The sequence below is a fragment of the Danio rerio genome, chromosome 14 (genome assembly GCF_049306965.1).
Source record: "Danio rerio strain Tuebingen ecotype United States chromosome 14, GRCz12tu, whole genome shotgun sequence".
Lineage (NCBI taxonomy): Eukaryota > Metazoa > Chordata > Actinopteri > Cypriniformes > Danionidae > Danio > Danio rerio.
Window position 1 is genome coordinate 38,548,690 of NC_133189.1, and position 17,047 is coordinate 38,565,736.

Below are 17,047 nucleotides of genomic sequence, written 5' to 3' on the forward strand. Positions count from 1 at the left end.
CTTTTTACACATATACTTTAAGTAATATTTACAACAGTTACTTTTACTCTACTTGCACAACATTTTTGGGCAAGTAATGGTACTTTTACTTGAGTATGATTTTTTTTTTTCAGTTTTCTTTCCACCACTGTCAAGGATTGCTACTGCAGTTGAAGACAAAATGACACAGCTAATGAATACTTTATATTTCTTCCATTTAAAGTATGTTAGTCATAATTATAAATATATAAATCAAACAACAATTAATATGCATACTACACCTAAATTTACACCCACTGTGACATCCAATATATAAAAATATATTTTCATTTAGTAAATAATTAATATTTAATTTTACTGTTGTTGTTTTACTGTTTGTGTTTGTGTTATTATAATAAAAAAGTATTTACTGGTATATTAAAGTGCATTTCTATAAAATTTACATTCTCTCTTATGCGTGTGTGTATTCCAATCAATTTACAAGTAAATAAAAATTCATAACATATTGTCTAATTAGTTATGGTTCCACGCTATATAAAGTGTTCTTAAATACTATGTACTTGCATCAAAATAAATACAACGTACTTACTGTGTTTATAATGCTTTTCAGATACGAGTATAGGTTTAGTGACAGGTTTGGTGGTATAAGTGGGTTTAAGGATGGATTAAGGTGTAAAGGATGATCAAGAGTGTAATTGCTAATGTAATTCCAGAAATTAATTAGCCTACAGATTTAATCACATGCAGGTATTTAATCAAGCATATGTGCACTGTAAAAACATGCATTTACTCAATAAGTGCACTGCAATGGATTATTAATTTCAGTGTAAGTACACATCAGTTAAAGCCACTTAATATAACGTGGTACCTGAAGAAATCTGCTTCTTTGTGTGTGTGTGTGTGTACTTATTAATTGGTTTGTAAAGGTGGCTACCAAAGGGCTGCTAGGTTTCTGCATGGCTGTCTTGTTCGGGTCAGTTTCAGGAATGTCTGGACAGGAAATGATGTTTATCTTTTACAATGTGAGCCGGACAAAGCCTCTGTTCAATTGATTCTTCCCCAAACACTCTCTTGAGGAATGTAAAAAATGCAGCAGTAAAATAAGCGAAAGCTTAAACTGTGATTCTAATCTCGCACCTCACAACCAGGACACACAAATAATACAATTAACACCTTTGGTAAAGTTTACAAATTTTTTTACTTCAGATTTACAGCAAGGGATTCATCCAAAACATTCACAGAACCACAGAACTCCTCCGCCTACTGGTCCATTGACTAATATATACACAATTAAAACTATCGAAACCGAAACAGATCCATTTTAATAGCCTTTAAGGCAAGAAACTGCAGGCAAAAACACATTTTTCATGCACCTGTCATTTTTTGGAGGGTCTAAAAATTTTAAAATTAATCCAAAATACATTTAAGTTTTCTTTTTATCACATTTTATCAATTTGTTTTTGTAGATTTCAATCATAATCATATTCTAAAATGGTAAATGCCATAAATTTCCATTTCAGCAGCACTTACAGTACATTCGCCAAACTTTTCAGTATTATTGATATTCATTTTCTAAAGTTTTTTAAAAACAAATTATTATCTTCATACATAATTTACTTGAGTATATAAAACATGTTCTGTTGGCAGTATTTTCTGAATGATGGAGAACTGTAAAATCCACTCTGTAACAAACCTTGACTCTAATTTATCAAAAAAGAAGCAATAATATTGAAACTGACTTCCATCCAAAGTTCTTGTTTCAGAAATGTATGCAAATCAGCGCATATTAAATTAAATAGTGCCTCATTTCCATATTTTAAAAGAATTTCAGAAAACTTTTAATACCAAAAAGTTTCAGATTCTAAATAAAATCAATGAACTGGGGAAGCATTCTGACAACTATTAGATCATTATTCAACTCTGTTCACCTGCAGTGTCTTTCCTTAAACCGACCTGGATCAGGAGGAACTTAGAAGAGGAGTCGAACACATGCTAAATCCAGGATAGTAAACAGAGTCTGTGGTGTATGAGGGGAAGTTGGCATGGCTGTTTGATTGGCAGTAAAGCGGGTAGCTAACAGGAGTCTCGCAGTACTGGAAGTCCACAAGCCGCGGGACAGAAATGGGCTGATGCTGGGATGATGGTTCACAATGCAAGCTGGTTTCCATTGATGCTGGAAACGGCACACTCAGAGAAGGCAAATGTGTCGAGATCTCTGGAGGCTGAGTGGGAAATAAAGTATGTGAGGGATTGAGATGGGAGGGAGAAGCTGGTTTGGTGTTGGCGTAGCTCACTGTTGTTGAACTCTGTTTTGTAGCATCACTTGTAGGTGATTTACAGGAGCTGACTGACTTGATCTCCTTCTTTTTCTTCTTTTCCACTTTCACATCTTCTCCTTCTGAGTTTTTGCCTGTTGATGTGGATTTTTGACACTTGAAGCGCTTCTGGCGGCGCATGTAGCATCCGTTTTCAAACATGTTACCGGAGTCAGGGTGTAAAGCCCAGTATGAGCCTTTTCCTGGAGAGTCTGGAGATCTCGGGACACGCACGAAGCAGTCGTTGAAGGACAGGGAATGGCGGATGGAGTTCTGCCATCTCTGCTGATTCTGTCTGTAATATGGGAAGAGCTGACGGATCCAGTCGTAGATCTCGTTCAGAGTCAGTCTCTTGGCTGGAGACTGCTGGATGGCCATGCAGATGAGAGAGATGTAGGAGTACGGCGGTTTGGCATGGCTTAATGTCCGCCGGTAAACTGATTTCAGCTCTTGAAACTCTGGTTCGCTGGAGTTGATCTCAGCATATGCCTTTGGAGGGTTTGCAGGTGGCAGGAGTCCTGCTGGGCTTCCGAGTCTCCCAGGGTTTACTGCAGGTGCTGAGTCGCACTGCACCCCGTAACTCTGGTAGTGATGCTCTGGGGGAGAATATCCTCTGGGGCCCAATGGCAGGCTGTCTGAGCCATAATACATCTGCAAAAAAGACAAAACATTATTTTAACATCATATACACAGACATTTTTTCTTTTATTTCAACTCTAATGTGGGAATCTGGAGTCAGAAATAAACCAAAGCATTAGGACAAAAATAACAGAAAAAATTTGGAGAAAATTTCATTTTAAATCTGTTAACTAAATATATAAAGTTATACGTTTAGAGATATGCTGACTAATTTTGACAGTTGAAGTCAGAATTATTAGCCCCCCCCCCCCCCCCCCCCCCCCCCCTGAATTTTTTTCTTTTTTAAATATTTCCCAAATGATGTTTAACAGAGCAAGGAAATCTTCACAGTATGTCTGATACTATTTTTTTTCTTCTGGAGAAAGTCTTATTTGTTTTATTTCGGCTAGAATAAAAGCAGTTTTCAATTTTTTTAAACTATTTTAGGGTCAAAATTATTTGCCCCTTTAAGCTATATTTTTCAGATAATCTACAGAACAAACCATCATTATACAATGACTTGCCTTACAATAACCTGTCTAGTTAACCTAATTAACCTAGTTAAGCCTTTAAATGTCACTTTAAGCTGTATAGAAGTGTCTTGAAAAATATATAGTCAAATATTATTTACTGTCATCATGGCAAAGATAACATAAATCAGTTATTAGAAATGAGTTATTAAAACCATTATGTTTAGAAATGTGTTGAAAAAATATTCTCTCCATTAAACAGAAATTGGGGAAAAATAAACAGAGGCTGATAATTCAGAGTTAATAATTCTGACTTCAACTATAATTATCAATCTAGTAAATTATTTAGCTAGTATAATTATCTAGTAAATTCATATATACTATCTATTTATTTTGTTAGTCTGCCTGTTTTACAGACACATCGGCACCTTCAATATTATTAAAACTTATTTACTATAGACTTGTTACAATATATTATATTAACTGCTTTTTATAATATAAATTTGTTTTTACTGTCAGTTAAGAGACGTGTTCGCATCATAAAAGTTTTTTGTATTTTCAAATACAACTAAAGCAATGATTAAATGACTATTCAGTGTAAAGCTACACTGTAAAATACAAATGGTTCAAATGGTTAAAGTTTTAATCTAAACATTACATTAGACTGTATAATTAAACCAAACATAGTATCATTCCCTAAATAATGTGGGTATTGTTAAAACTATTTTTAATAATAATAAAAAAATGCAACATTAATAAAAAAAAGTCAGCAGGCTAACTTGAATAACAAAATTGCTAACCTCATTTTAGGATTATTCGCCCTATAATTGAGTGTGCATTAAAGGAAAACCATCACATTTTCAGGTAAATAATGTAGTTAGGGACCGAAATAAGAAATCTTTATGATGACGATGACTTGTTGCATTGCTGACGTCGGCGTCCGTGTATCCTTGGCTATCCCTTTTTTCAAAACCAAACTGGCGCCTTGGGGTTACGCCAAGTAGCCTAAATGTATTCCGTTTCTGACCACCCACCTAGCCGATAACCCATTATCCGGCTAGTCCGGCTATTCTTCTCACCCTTGTTTTGTCTCTTTTTAAGTCACTCACCGTCCGCCTTTTCTCGGGACAGAGGGGTGTTTGGGGGCGCGACTGCTGTTCTCTCGGATGTTCTTTTTTTCCTCAGATGGACACCGTTCTAATAATTCGGCCCTTTCAAGTCGGAACCCCGCTTTCGTGTTTGGGATTCCGAAACGCCCCTCTGGTTATGAGCCCGTGCTGGGCCGATTGAGAGTCATACACGAGTGTCAAAGCGCGAGACATCCAACACAATCACAGAGTCAATCAATTAACTGCCCCGAGACCACACACAGGCGCAGACACACATACAACCCTATCCAGAATATCAACGTCACTGCGTCATAGGATTATAAACAAACAAACAAAAATGCCCGTCTGTCAAAAATGTCATCTGTTTGTAAATGCAAGATAATATGCTATGGGCCAATTTTGAGATTTTATCTCATTTAATGTGAGGTGAAAATTATAGGGCAGTATTTCGCTTCAATTATGCCATACCTAGAAAATATATCACTAATAATTTTTTCGGAAAATTGTTCAGATCCTGTCATATTAGAATAGATTTCACAAATAGCTTAGAATGTTATATACACTGTAAAAATTATATGATCAATTAGTCCTGACAGCATGTTTGTAGGTCATTGATACCTATAAAACTAAGTTAATCATGCTCTAACTTTAACTGAAATTGATAAAGTTACGCAGCTGTTTTAAGTCAGTTTAACATAATATAGGCTAAGTTCAATGGACTCATAACCTTAATTTGATTCAGCTTAAAAATGTAAGGCAACCTGGATTTTTTTACGGCAGAGATATATTTTAAAATACCTGTTCATATTAATTTTCTACCAAATAAAAGCAATTGCAACGAAAAGCTTAAAAACGGTTTAACATCTAAAACAATGATAATAATAATAAAAAAAACTGTATTTGTGTACAACTGTTGATTTATTTATATTATGACAGGGATGTTGACGATTTTCAACGAATTAAGAAGAAACGGTGTTTGTAAACGTTTTAAGAATACAAATCTGTATTTAACTAATTTATTAGTCGTAATTTATAAGTTATGTCTGTAAGATTTATAACATGCTTGAACAATTTAAAATATATGGATGAATGTTGGAAATATTAAATTTATAATATGAATAAACATAACAAATGAAAAATAAAAATCTTAATATTTCAAGATTTAGAAATTTAAAATAAATTTAAAATAAAAAATATTTATAAAAAAAAACTATATATATAGGCATAGGCTATAGTCTAAGTACTCATTAAACAATTCACCCCTTACCCAAAATCAAAGTTTGTATATTTAGCTATGTTTTTATACATATTTTATCCAGAATAATTAATAAAATATGAACAAAAAAAAAGAGAAGAAAAACCTGCTAAAACTTTATAAAAACGTTTATGTCACGTCAGGTTTACACTAAATATTAAGCCAATTATTACAGGGCCAAGTAAACTGAATCAAATGTTTTAGTGAAGAACTTACCTCGCTGGAGTAATATGGCATCCATTGATCGCCTCTTTCTCGTTTAACTTCGTCAATCATTTCGCCAGTTATTCAACTAAATGCGAAATGTTTCAGTGAAGCATCTAGAAATCCAACAGTGTGCGTTAACTGCTTTACAGCAGACGGTCCAGACAGAAAAGTTAGTAAATGAAGTTCCTCTCGGCCAGAGTCTCATATATGAGCGCTGATCTCCCGCCCTCTGACCGGCGGCCTGCCCTGCCCAGCCCAGCCCAGCCCAGCCCACAACACCGAACACCGAGCCTTCATTAAAACACATCATCCGAAATTATACTGTCACTAAATCAGCAGTTATAGCGATAGGGAAAGCGCAACACATTCGGTCTAAACGACCTTAAGTAAACGTTCAAAATTATATTATTACAACAATAATCCAACAATAGCCAGATCGATTGATAAAGTAACTGTTCAAAGTCTAAAATATTTCTCTTTTTCTTTCTTTCTTTTTTTCTTTTTTTTCTTTCTTTTTTTTCTTTCTTTCTTTCTTTCTTTCTTTCTTTCTTTCTTTCAAATTACTGCACTTATTTTAGGACTACAGTAGTCAACATTTTATGAGCATATGGACACATTTATTTTTGAGAAAGGCAAAAATGGGTGTTAATCAAAAGTTTTAGGACAACTTTGATAAAAGCTTTTGATGCACTTTAAATGTTGACTACTGTAATAGGCCTGGTGAAATTCTATAGAAGGGAAAGCAAGTGTTTTTATGCTGATTAGGCTGACAAACAATTGTACTAAAATGTATTGCATTATATAACTACTCATTTTAATATCTCCATCCATCCATCCATCCATCCATCTATCTATCTATCTATCTATCTATCTATCTATCTATCTATCTATCTATCTATCTATCTATCTATCTATCTATCTATCTATCTATCTATCTATCTATCTATCTATCTATCTATCTATCTATCTATCTATCTATCTATCTATCTATCTATCCATCCATCCATCCATCCATATCTATCTCTATCTATCTATCGATCTATCTATCTATCTATCTATCTATCTATCTATCTATCTATCTATCTATCTATCTATCTATCTATCTATCTATCCATCCATCCATCCATCCATATCTATCTCTATCTATCTATCGATCTATCGATCTATCTATCTATCTATCTATCTATCTATCTATCTATCTATCTATCTATCTATCTATCTATCTATCTATCTATCTATCTATCTATCTATCTATCTATCTATCTATCTATCTCTTAAAATGTAACAAATCATCAATTTCAATTTCAGTTGCATGACCACGATAATAGAATAAGATTCATTTATATAATAATTTGTGTATTTACTGTTTAGAAATTAAACAGGACCCTCTGTTTTACAAAAAATAAAATTATGTTTAATTTTAGCTGTTTATTTTATTAACCATCTTTTTTCAGATAACTGTAAAGTCAACATTTGATTGTGTGTGTGTGTGTGTGTGTGTGTGTGTGTATATAGCCTTATTTAACAACCTATAAACAACTATTTATTTAACAACTAATATTTACACTGTAAAAATGCTGTATTCCACAAAATTCCTTCATATTGTCCCAACATAAATCAATTAACTGCACTGCAAAATAAAAAAAACGATGTCTGTTGCAAACAATTTATATGCAATAAATTTCAACAAAAAAAAAATTAAATTTAGTAATCTTCAACTTAATTCGTGTAAATTTGGACCAAATAAATTGTTTAAAGGAATCATCATCAAAAACCATATTTCAGTGATGAATTTACAAATTTAAGTGGATTAAACATTACACAATTAAGTTGTACCCAAAAACTTGGGTTACAACTGTGTTGATTCAACTCAAATTAAATAAGTAGTTTCAACAAACATCAAAAGTAATTTTTGAGTGTACTTTTAATTCACAGTAATAGCACTAAACTTTTAAGTTTTTCTCTTTTTTAAATATTTCAAAGCAAGAACTTAATGATTTCATGTCTAATAATCGAATCTACACTGAAAAAATGATGTCTGCAAAATTGTTGCAAAATATTTCTTATTGTTGAACTTAAACAAATTAAATACAGTAATGTTCAACTTAATGTGTTTGATTAAATTCAAGCCAAATAAATTGTTTACAACCAATTAACTTTAAAAAAGCAAATCCAAGGAATCATCCCTGAATATTTTTTTTCAGTTTAATAATGTACACTAAAAAAAGTGTTTTTAAAGTGTTAACAAAAAGAAACTATTTTCCTCTGGTGAAAAGCTATCAATGATCTTTTATTTTTTTTCGGTGTGAACATTTTAATAATAAAGAACCATTTTCCACATGAAGAATTAAAAGTTCAAATCGTTAAAAGGCTCTTCATGGAACCATCAATGCCAATAAAAGCCTTATTTTATAAGAGTGTAATGAAACTAAACAATCAAGGATCACAGAACTGCCCCTCGAAAAGGTGAAATGTGAAAAAAACGACATTATAATCTTCAATCACAACAACAAAGGCCTACATACATTGCCTATTTCCAATATTCACATGCATCTCATTTTTTCAGTCTGCTAGTTTGGCATTGTGTCTCATTCACTGGTCACAGCTCGCCCCTCTCCCTTTCTCTCCCTCCACATCTCAGTCTTCTCCATTGTGAGAGACAGCTGTTTGGCGGATTGGGGGTGTTGGGTGTCATTTTTATTGATGGAAAGCAAACATTTACTCTGTGTGTCATTTAAAAGCACCACCCTCCTCTGCCTGCCATTCAGCGCAGCCAATCACAGGCCTCAAGAAACACTCCTGCTCCAACAAAACACACTTTATGAGATGTGTATTCATATGCACAAAGGAAAGGCCATTTTCATAACTTACTGAAAAAGTCTGTCCTGAAAACAACCATTAAACTATTATAAATCATTTAAAATATATATAGTGTATTCCTCACATCTCCAGCTGTGCCATCATCCCCATGTGGAGGAAATGTTTATCTAGTGCTAAGTGGCTTGGATGAAATGTTCTTAAAACAAGGCAATTAATTACATCCTATTCAGACCAACCCAAGGTGCGAGAAATGACAGGAACTTACTGATTAAATCGTCCATGGTGCATTAGCATAGTGTTATCTGCAGACTTTCTAGAAGATGAAATGAAGTTCGAGGCTAATACATCTAAAATAAAGCTACTTTGATGCATGGTGGAGCCAAAATATCAAACGGTGACTGTGATTCCACCTCATTAAACATCTGAAAGACACATTTCCATCACTTTTGTCAATGTGTGAACAGCTTAGCCTAATAAAATAAATAAATAAACGTCAATAGGCTATCTATTAAAGCCTGCATATTATTTTTGTTGCGGTGTTGATTTTGGCGAGTAAATCAAATGGCGTTGTTGTGCTAGCGTTTGTTTTCCGTTTAATAACAGTTTAAATTATTGCTAACGATTTTAAAGTGCTATTTTGTATTGCGGCAAAATATTTCGTGATAAAAATGTGTTCAAATTAGCATGTAGTCTTACCTATATCCATTAACGTCAGTCTCTAGTCTGTGTGACTTCAACTCATCTGTCGACATGAAGCCAGAGCTGCTGCAGACATCCATACTGGTGTGATCAGGTGATTTTTAAAGACATCCATACTGGTGTGATCAGGTGATTTTTAAAAACTGTCTCCTCACAGGCGTTTTGTTTCTTATATTTTTTTTGTGAGTGGAACGTGCCCATCATACATTTAAAAAAATAAAGAGTGGTGTATATATATATATATATATATATATATATATATATATATATATATATATATATATATATATATATATATATAGTGGACCAAAAATATACTTCAAAATTAACCTAAAATAAAATGGGTGTTGTTCAATCTTTTTAGAACGAGGAGATGAATCACTGCAAACTTTGACTACTACTACAACTACTTACACTTACCTGCCACTTAATTAAGTACACCTGTTCAACTGCTTGTAAATGCAAATTTCTAATCAGCCAATCACATGGCAGCAACTAAATGCATCTAGGCATGGTCAAGACGATCTGCTGCAATTTAAACAGAGCATCCCCACATAACAAAATTTCTCTCGCCCAGCTCTGGCCCACACAATCAGGTTTTGCTTGGCCCACATGCCGCAGTGAATTACGGTACATGACTGGACCAAATCTGGCTTCCAGACAAGGGCCAAACACGGACCATATCTGGGCCAAGTCTCAGCCAAGTTAATAACTTATAACTGGGCCTGAACTGGGCCAGATAGGTTGGTGTGTCACGATTGCAATGAAATTGATAAACCCATGAAGTGATGCGCTTTAGGCACACTATGGGCACGCTTTTTCTCAAAGTGACCTGATTGGTAGAATTTTTTTTCTTTACTCAAAAATGATTTTAGTGTATTTTAAATGTGGGTCAAAACTGGCCAAACTCACATGGCCCACTTTCAAATTTTTAAATCTGGGCCAAATACTACGTTTTTCATCTGGCCCAAATCTTGTGTGCCGCCTTAAAGGCGGTGCCACCTCTGCCAAACCCGGGCCATGTTTGGCCACATGCTGTATGCCAGTGCCGGATGAATGCCTGCTGTGCCAGCTTTATGCCAAATCTGGGCCAGAATTCTTTGCTACTAGGGTCAGTATGGGGAAGAAAGGGGATTTAAGTGACCTTGAACGTGCCTTGGTTGTTGGTGCCACTCATTACAACCGAAATGTGCAGAAGAGCATCTCTGAACCCACAACACATGGACACTTGAGGCAGATGGGCTACAGCAGCAGAAGACCACACTGGGTGCCACTCCTGTCAGCAAAAAACAGGAGCCTTAAGCTACAATTCACATAGGCTCACCAAAATTAGACAATAGAAGATTAGAAAAAAATACATTGCTTGGTCTAATGATTCTAATGAGGATTTTTTTCTTGCCAAACTTTGGGCCCATTAGTACCAACTGAGCATTGTGTTAACGCCACAGCCTACCTGAGTATTGATGCTAACCATGTCCATCCCTTTATGATCACAGTGTTCCCATCTTCTGATGGCTACTTCCAGCAGGATAACGCGCCATGTCATAAAGCATGAATCATCTCAGACTGGTTTCTTGAACATGACAATGAGTTCACTGTACTCAAATGTCATTTGAGCCTCCTCAGTCACCAGATCTCAATCCAATCGAGCACCTTTGGGATGTGGTGGAACGGGATATTTGCATCATGGATGTGCAGCTGAAAAATCTGCAGCAACTGTGTGATGTCAATATGGAGCAAAATCTCTGAGGAATATTTCCAGTATCTTGTAGAATCATGAAAAATTAGGCAGTTGTGAAGGCAAAAAGGGGTCCAACTAGTACTAGTAAGGTGTAAAAAAATTTAAATAAATAAAGAAATACACACACATTAAAGCTAAGTACAAATGATGAAAGAGTAAAACGCACAAGTCTGTTTCTGTTAGATCTTTTTTATTTCATGGAAATACAACATAATTATAATTCCTGTTCAGAACCATGTGTTGTACATTGTATTATTTTCTCCATTTTTTGTATTTCAAAACATGATCACTTGTACAACAATATGAACAAAATCTCATGTCACAAATAGATTCATGATGACAATAAATTACACCTGTCATGCTTTGAGTTTTTTTAAAACAGCGCTTCCTCGATGTCAAAACATTTTGCTAACCATCATCGTTCACATTATTAACCCTTCCGAGAAAAACAAAAAAACAAAATCAACTTTTATGCATAAATAGATTACTGGAAAATCTCCATTTAATTCAACAGTTATTTAAAAACATTAAAATCAATCTGAAAAGAAAAGAAAACAATAGAATAGGATGAGCATTCATGAGGTTACATTTACAATAGCCACATAAATTACAAAAACCGAAGAAAACGCTCGCCAATCTAACACTGCTGAAGCGAGGGGCCTGTGAAGGTAAATACTGAAATATTTCTGCAATAGTAATCTCGCTATCGAAACATATCCAATGTGTCCTTTTTGTCTGTCATTGGTCAGGTAATGCAGTGTTCATGCTGCAGTGTGTAACAAGAAGAGCTGAAGAAAGAGAGTCGTCACAGCACAAATCCAGTTATTAGTACTTTAGAACAGTGAACTGCTTCACACATGGTTATTGTATATAAAATAGCCCAAATCAACAGTCAAAAGACTGACAGAAAAGATAAGTGAGGTTACTTTTCAATAATTGAGGCAAATACTGATACCAGTATTAAGTACCAACAAAATCAGAACAAGTACTACACGCAATTCTCAACAGCATCAAACCGCAACATTTACAATGATGGATGTTACGAATGCCAAGATCTGTAAACTGCTGTAATGCGAATTGAAGAGAACGCAATTCTGTAAACAGTTCTGGGCATTAAAAAAATCAAAAGGGGAAACATTATTCTGAACTTTTGTGTTCACAAACTCAATGTTTTCTTGCTTCTTTTCTTTTTTTTGGTCTGTATATTACAGTACAAACAATATTAGGATATATGGGATTTGTGAGGTACATGCAAATACTATTTATAATAAATTAAATCATATCTGTATGGGCATGAAGTAAAAAACAAAACTGACATCAATCATGATTTCTCTTAATAGTTATTTATAATCAAACTCATTTATATTTACTCCTCTCTTTTTTTTTGTACTAGAACTTAACATTTGTTAAAACTTCCTCTGGTGACCTGGAAAGATTTCCGGCAGTCCTACATCTCTCATAGACCGAGTGTTAATATTCATAAGGGTTAAGACAACATCTGGGACATCTACTGTGTTTTTTTAACCATGTGGCGAGACTGGAGGTTCGTCTCTTATTTAAATAAAGCTGAGGCAATCTTGAAAGGCCCAGAACACTACGTTTGAGACCAATGTCACACCAGAGGAAGAATAGGACAGCTGGAAGTCAAAGTTTGTTTAACATGTGGTGGCCAGAGACTGATGTATAGGAGGCTGGAAACAGCGAACGTGCTCCACTGTTGAACTGTCCGTCTCCACCGCCTTCATGTACTTGTTGAGGATGGCAAAGATCTCATTGTTGAGAATCTGATACTTCCGGATGCGGTCTGCCATCTTTTTCAGGGGCTGAAAGTTACATGACGGATAACATTAAATGCAGACAACCATAAATCTACAAGATTACACATTTACACTTCCGTTTGAAAATTCTGGGTCTCTATAATTGTTGAAGTCCTTTAAGTCTGCTTACCAAACCTGCATTTGTTCAATTAAAAATGGAGGAAAAGCTGTGATGTTTTGAAATCTTATTACAATTTAAAATAATGTTTATTTGTATTTTAAAATGTCATTTTATACCAGTGATGAAAAAAGTACATTTTCTGATTCATTACATGATTCTTCAGAAAGTTTTGTAACATGCTGATTGGCTGCTTAACTATTGAATCTTACAGACCCGTGTATGTATGGAGAATCTGAAGTGGCAACAATATCATTTATACAGTAATATTATCTATAGGGATGCACTGAATACTCAGCCACCCAAAATTAGTCTGAAAGACTTTTATCAACCCAAATAACACGGCTGAAACACTATGATATGATGACGTAAACAGAAACTGTGCTCGTCTTGTAATTGATTTATTCTTTGAAACTTTACTCTTCTTTAATGTATAAACTTGAATCATTTATTGTATGCAATTGCAATGCCTTGATTTTAGTAAGATTAGTATACAGTCATAAACAGTGGTGTAGTGTAACAAATTACAAATACTCTAATTACTGTAATTGAGGAGTTTTTCTCAGAAATTGTAATTTACGAAGTAGTTTTAAAAATGTGTTATTTTACTTTTCCTTGAAGACATTTTTAGTGCTGTATCAGTACTTTTACTCCACTACTTTATAATTTCCCATCTATGGGGATTAGAAAAACAAGTCTTGTGATTCCTGTCCAATCAAAGCGCACATAGAAAGTAAATTGCATCATACTGAAAACAGCAAACTGTTTGGAAGCATTAAAAGTATCCAAGAGGATACTTTACACGCAATGACCCAGAGATCGAGAAGATGGCAGATGTTTACTGTATGATGACCAAAATGGCTTAAACAATAACTAAATGCACTACAGAATGTTTCGTTTATACACACACACACACACACACACACACACACACACACACACACACACACACACACACACACACACACACGCACAAATTACCAAATTACATGTAAACATATCAACCTTAGCGTAACTACTCTTGAGTACTTTTAAAATATCTACTTTTTACTCATACTTTGATTAATATTTACAACAAATACTTTTACTCTACTTGCACCACATTTTTTGGGCAAGTAATGGTACTTTTACTTGACTATGATTTTTCAGTCCTCTTTCCACCGCTGGTCATAAATCCAAGGGTATTAATAATTGGCATATTTTCTTTCTGTGTTTCTTCCTTGATTTCCTCTTTTTCAGTTTTCGGCTTCGACCAAGAATTTTCATTTTGGTGCATCCCTAATTATTATTGATGTAAGATGTATATTTTGTTTTATTTTATTTTATTATAACTGAAACCGAAAGCTTAGGAAAGCAAAATAAAAGATTTTTGTTGAGAACTGGTTGAAAACTATGAGTAATATTAATGATTTTGATAAATACGATTAAAGGGGACTGTTCACACACAAAAAAAAAATTCTTTCAATTTACTTACCCTTGACTTGTTCCAAACCAGTTTGAGATTTTTTTTGTTTGTTTGTTCTGAAGATAGAAAAAGATATGCTGAAGAAACCTGAAAACCTGTACCCGTTGACTTATATAGTTTGTTTTTTCTACTATTTATGTCAATAGCTACAGGTTTCCAGCATTCTTTAAAATATCTTCTTTTGTGTTCAACAGAGCACAAACTCAAACTTGCTTGTAACAAGTCAAAGGTGATTAAATGAACTTGAATTCTTTAGGAGAATTAGCCCCAGAATGCAAAATAGTAAAGGATGTTATGCTCTGTAATCTTGCAAACATTTCTGCTGCTTTATATTTAAACAACAAAAAAGCATGCAGTTTTTAGATTTTTCTTCATAAGAAAACATGAACAGTATCTATTCTAAACTGAAATATTTTATTTTTACTATGACTTTTGACAGATTTAATGCATTCTTGCTGAATAAAAGTATAAATTCCTCTAAAAAATCTTTCTCCAGACAAAGTTATGCCATTGTTAGTGTATATAGTTCCAGTTACTGAACCACACTGTTCCAGTTACTATGACCATTTATGTGAAGCTGCTTTGATACAATCTACATTGTAAAAGCGCTATACAAATAAAGCTGAATTGAATTGAATTTGAATATAGCATCACTTGCAGGATTCACATCATCCTCAATAATACACTAATTGAACTGTAAATCACAACACATTGTGACTTACAGACTTAATCCAAAAATAAAAAATAAGTATCAGACACCTACCACATTCTTAATGATTTCGTCTTTGCCGTCCTGCCTCTGAACTTTGAGCAAATGGTAGCAGAAATCAAAGAGGTCAAAGCGGCGTTGTTGTCCTAACAGCACAATAATGGCACATCCAGCCCAGTTCAGCCCATCACCGAAACACTGCCTGTACACACACACAAAAAACAAAATATTTCAGTCAGCAATCAAGCCCTTACTATTTAGAGTACATAAAACACCAACCATTCCCAACAGGATTTCTGCAGAATTCACCAAGTCAAAACGCAAAATTAAGACCATTTTGAATTCAATTTAAAGGTATAGTTCACCCACAAACAAAAATTCTGGTATCGATTTACATGATTTCTCAACCTGTTTGAGTTTCTTTTTTCTGAAGAAAACAAAAGAACATATTTTAAAGAATGTTAGAAACTGGTAGCCATAAACATCCATAATATGGAAGTCAACGGAAAATGGAAACTCATAAAAGTTTGAACCACTAGAGGGGGAATAAATGATGAGGACATTTTCATTTCTGAATCAACTTTCTCTTCAAGATCTACACATCACAATGTCAACCATCAAACTAAAAAAGTAATTAATTAGTTACTTCTCATAAATAGTAACAGAGTAATCGAATTACATCATCATAAATAACTAATTACCAGGGAAAGTAAATATTGTGTTCATTATGAGATGAATAATACATTTTATAAAATATTATTACAAAACAATGTTCACTAATCTATACTGTACATCATAGGTGTCAAACTCAGTTCCTGGAGTGCTGCAGCTCTGCACAGTTTAGTTTTAACCCTAATTAAACACACCTGATCAAATGAATTGAGTCTTTCAGGCTTGTTTGAAACCTTTAGGTACATGTGTTAAAGCAGGGTTGGAGCTAAACTGTGTAGGGCAGCGGCCATCCAGGAACTGAATTTGAAACCCCTGTATACATAATTGCTGCTGTGGGACAATGGGAAAGGCACCTAGTAAATGCCATATTTTAATGTAAATATCACTTCTAAAGTAGAACAATAGATCAGAGAGCCTACTCAGCTGAAAACGGCTTCAGTGAGCTCAATTACAACAAATTATACAGTAGGTTATATCAACAATTTAATGCTGCATTTTATTGTAAGTAATGGGGGAAACAGTCATTATTGATAATAGTAACTCCGTTACTTACGTCATTTATTTATACAGGGTTTCTTTTTAAAGACATTTTAAGACCATTATGAATGAAATTTTAGACTAATTAAGGGCTCAAGGCTAAGAAATTTTTTCAAATGACCCAGGTGGAAAAGATTTTTATTTCCCCTATCAAAAAAATTCTTAGAATTTATTACATGTAATAATACAATAATACATTAATATCAAAACAATAAAATATTTTAGCAAAATATTTTAAATATTGCGTAAAATCAAGCAAGCTCTACCTGTATCCATTTACATTTTTAACAACATAAACCTTCTTTAAAATAAAATAAACAAATGTTTCAAAAGTTTAAAAAACTATAATAAACTAAATCTATGCAAAACAATCTGTCCAGGTTGGTATCCTCACCAGTAAATACATGGAGAACCTTTAAACCAATGTTTTTGTAAGCAAAATAATCAAACCATTATGATAAATAGAGTTAAAATGACCTTTTTAAGTGAAAGCTTAAAAGTTTTATTGAAATGCTT

At 33.9% G+C, this 17,047-nt stretch overlaps 2 protein-coding genes across 16 annotated transcripts in view; both read right to left on the reverse strand.

Annotated features, from left to right (window-relative positions):
* Nucleotides 1-1,158: 1,158 nt before the first annotated feature.
* foxa (forkhead box A sequence) lies at nt 1,159-9,550 on the reverse strand. 8 transcript variants are annotated; one of them, XR_011006075.2, is made up of 3 exons: nt 9,470-9,550; nt 1,661-2,945; nt 1,159-1,616 (listed from the first exon to the last, which is right to left on the reverse strand). XR_011006075.2 is itself a non-coding variant. In XM_073921156.1 (3 exons), exons 2-3 carry the CDS (start codon nt 6,020-6,022, stop codon nt 1,938-1,940), a joined length of 1,068 nt encoding a protein of 355 aa, XP_073777257.1. In that variant the 5' UTR covers nt 6,023-6,066; nt 9,470-9,550; the 3' UTR covers nt 1,159-1,937. The 8 variants fall into 8 exon arrangements, 5 of the variants coding, with proteins under 5 accessions (XP_073777257.1, XP_073777256.1, XP_017214470.1 ...); XR_012389373.1 differs by lacking the exon at nt 9,470-9,550 and adding an exon at nt 5,963-6,132; XR_012389374.1 differs by lacking the exon at nt 9,470-9,550 and adding an exon at nt 4,492-4,740.
* A 2,842-nt stretch (nt 9,551-12,392) lies between these two features.
* cyfip2 (cytoplasmic FMR1 interacting protein 2) overlaps nt 12,393-17,047 on the reverse strand; it is a 60,057-nt gene continuing 55,402 nt past the window's right edge. For 7 of the 8 annotated variants that reach the window (XR_012389356.1, XR_012389355.1, XM_073921058.1 and 4 more), the window contains 2 exons: nt 15,377-15,524; nt 12,393-13,036 (listed from right to left, as the gene is read on the reverse strand). Coding sequence is in view for 6 of the 8 variants with exons in the window: in XM_073921058.1 (XP_073777159.1) it covers nt 12,869-13,036; nt 15,377-15,524 (316 nt within the window). In the remaining 2 variants the exon portion in view is untranslated. The remainder of the gene's footprint in view (nt 13,037-15,376; nt 15,525-17,047) is intronic. The other variant, NM_001097587.1, reaches the window with a different exon arrangement.

Excerpts from the sequence above, each read along its gene's own strand:
- foxa (XM_073921156.1), bottom strand. The coding sequence starts at position 6,022 with ATGATTGACGAAGTTAAACGAGAAAGAGGCGATCAATGGATGCCATAT. Across the intron at positions 2,946-5,962 it reads TGCCATATTACTCCAGCGAG|ATGTATTATGGCTCAGACAG; the intron begins GTAAGTTCTTCA and ends TCTTTTTTGCAG.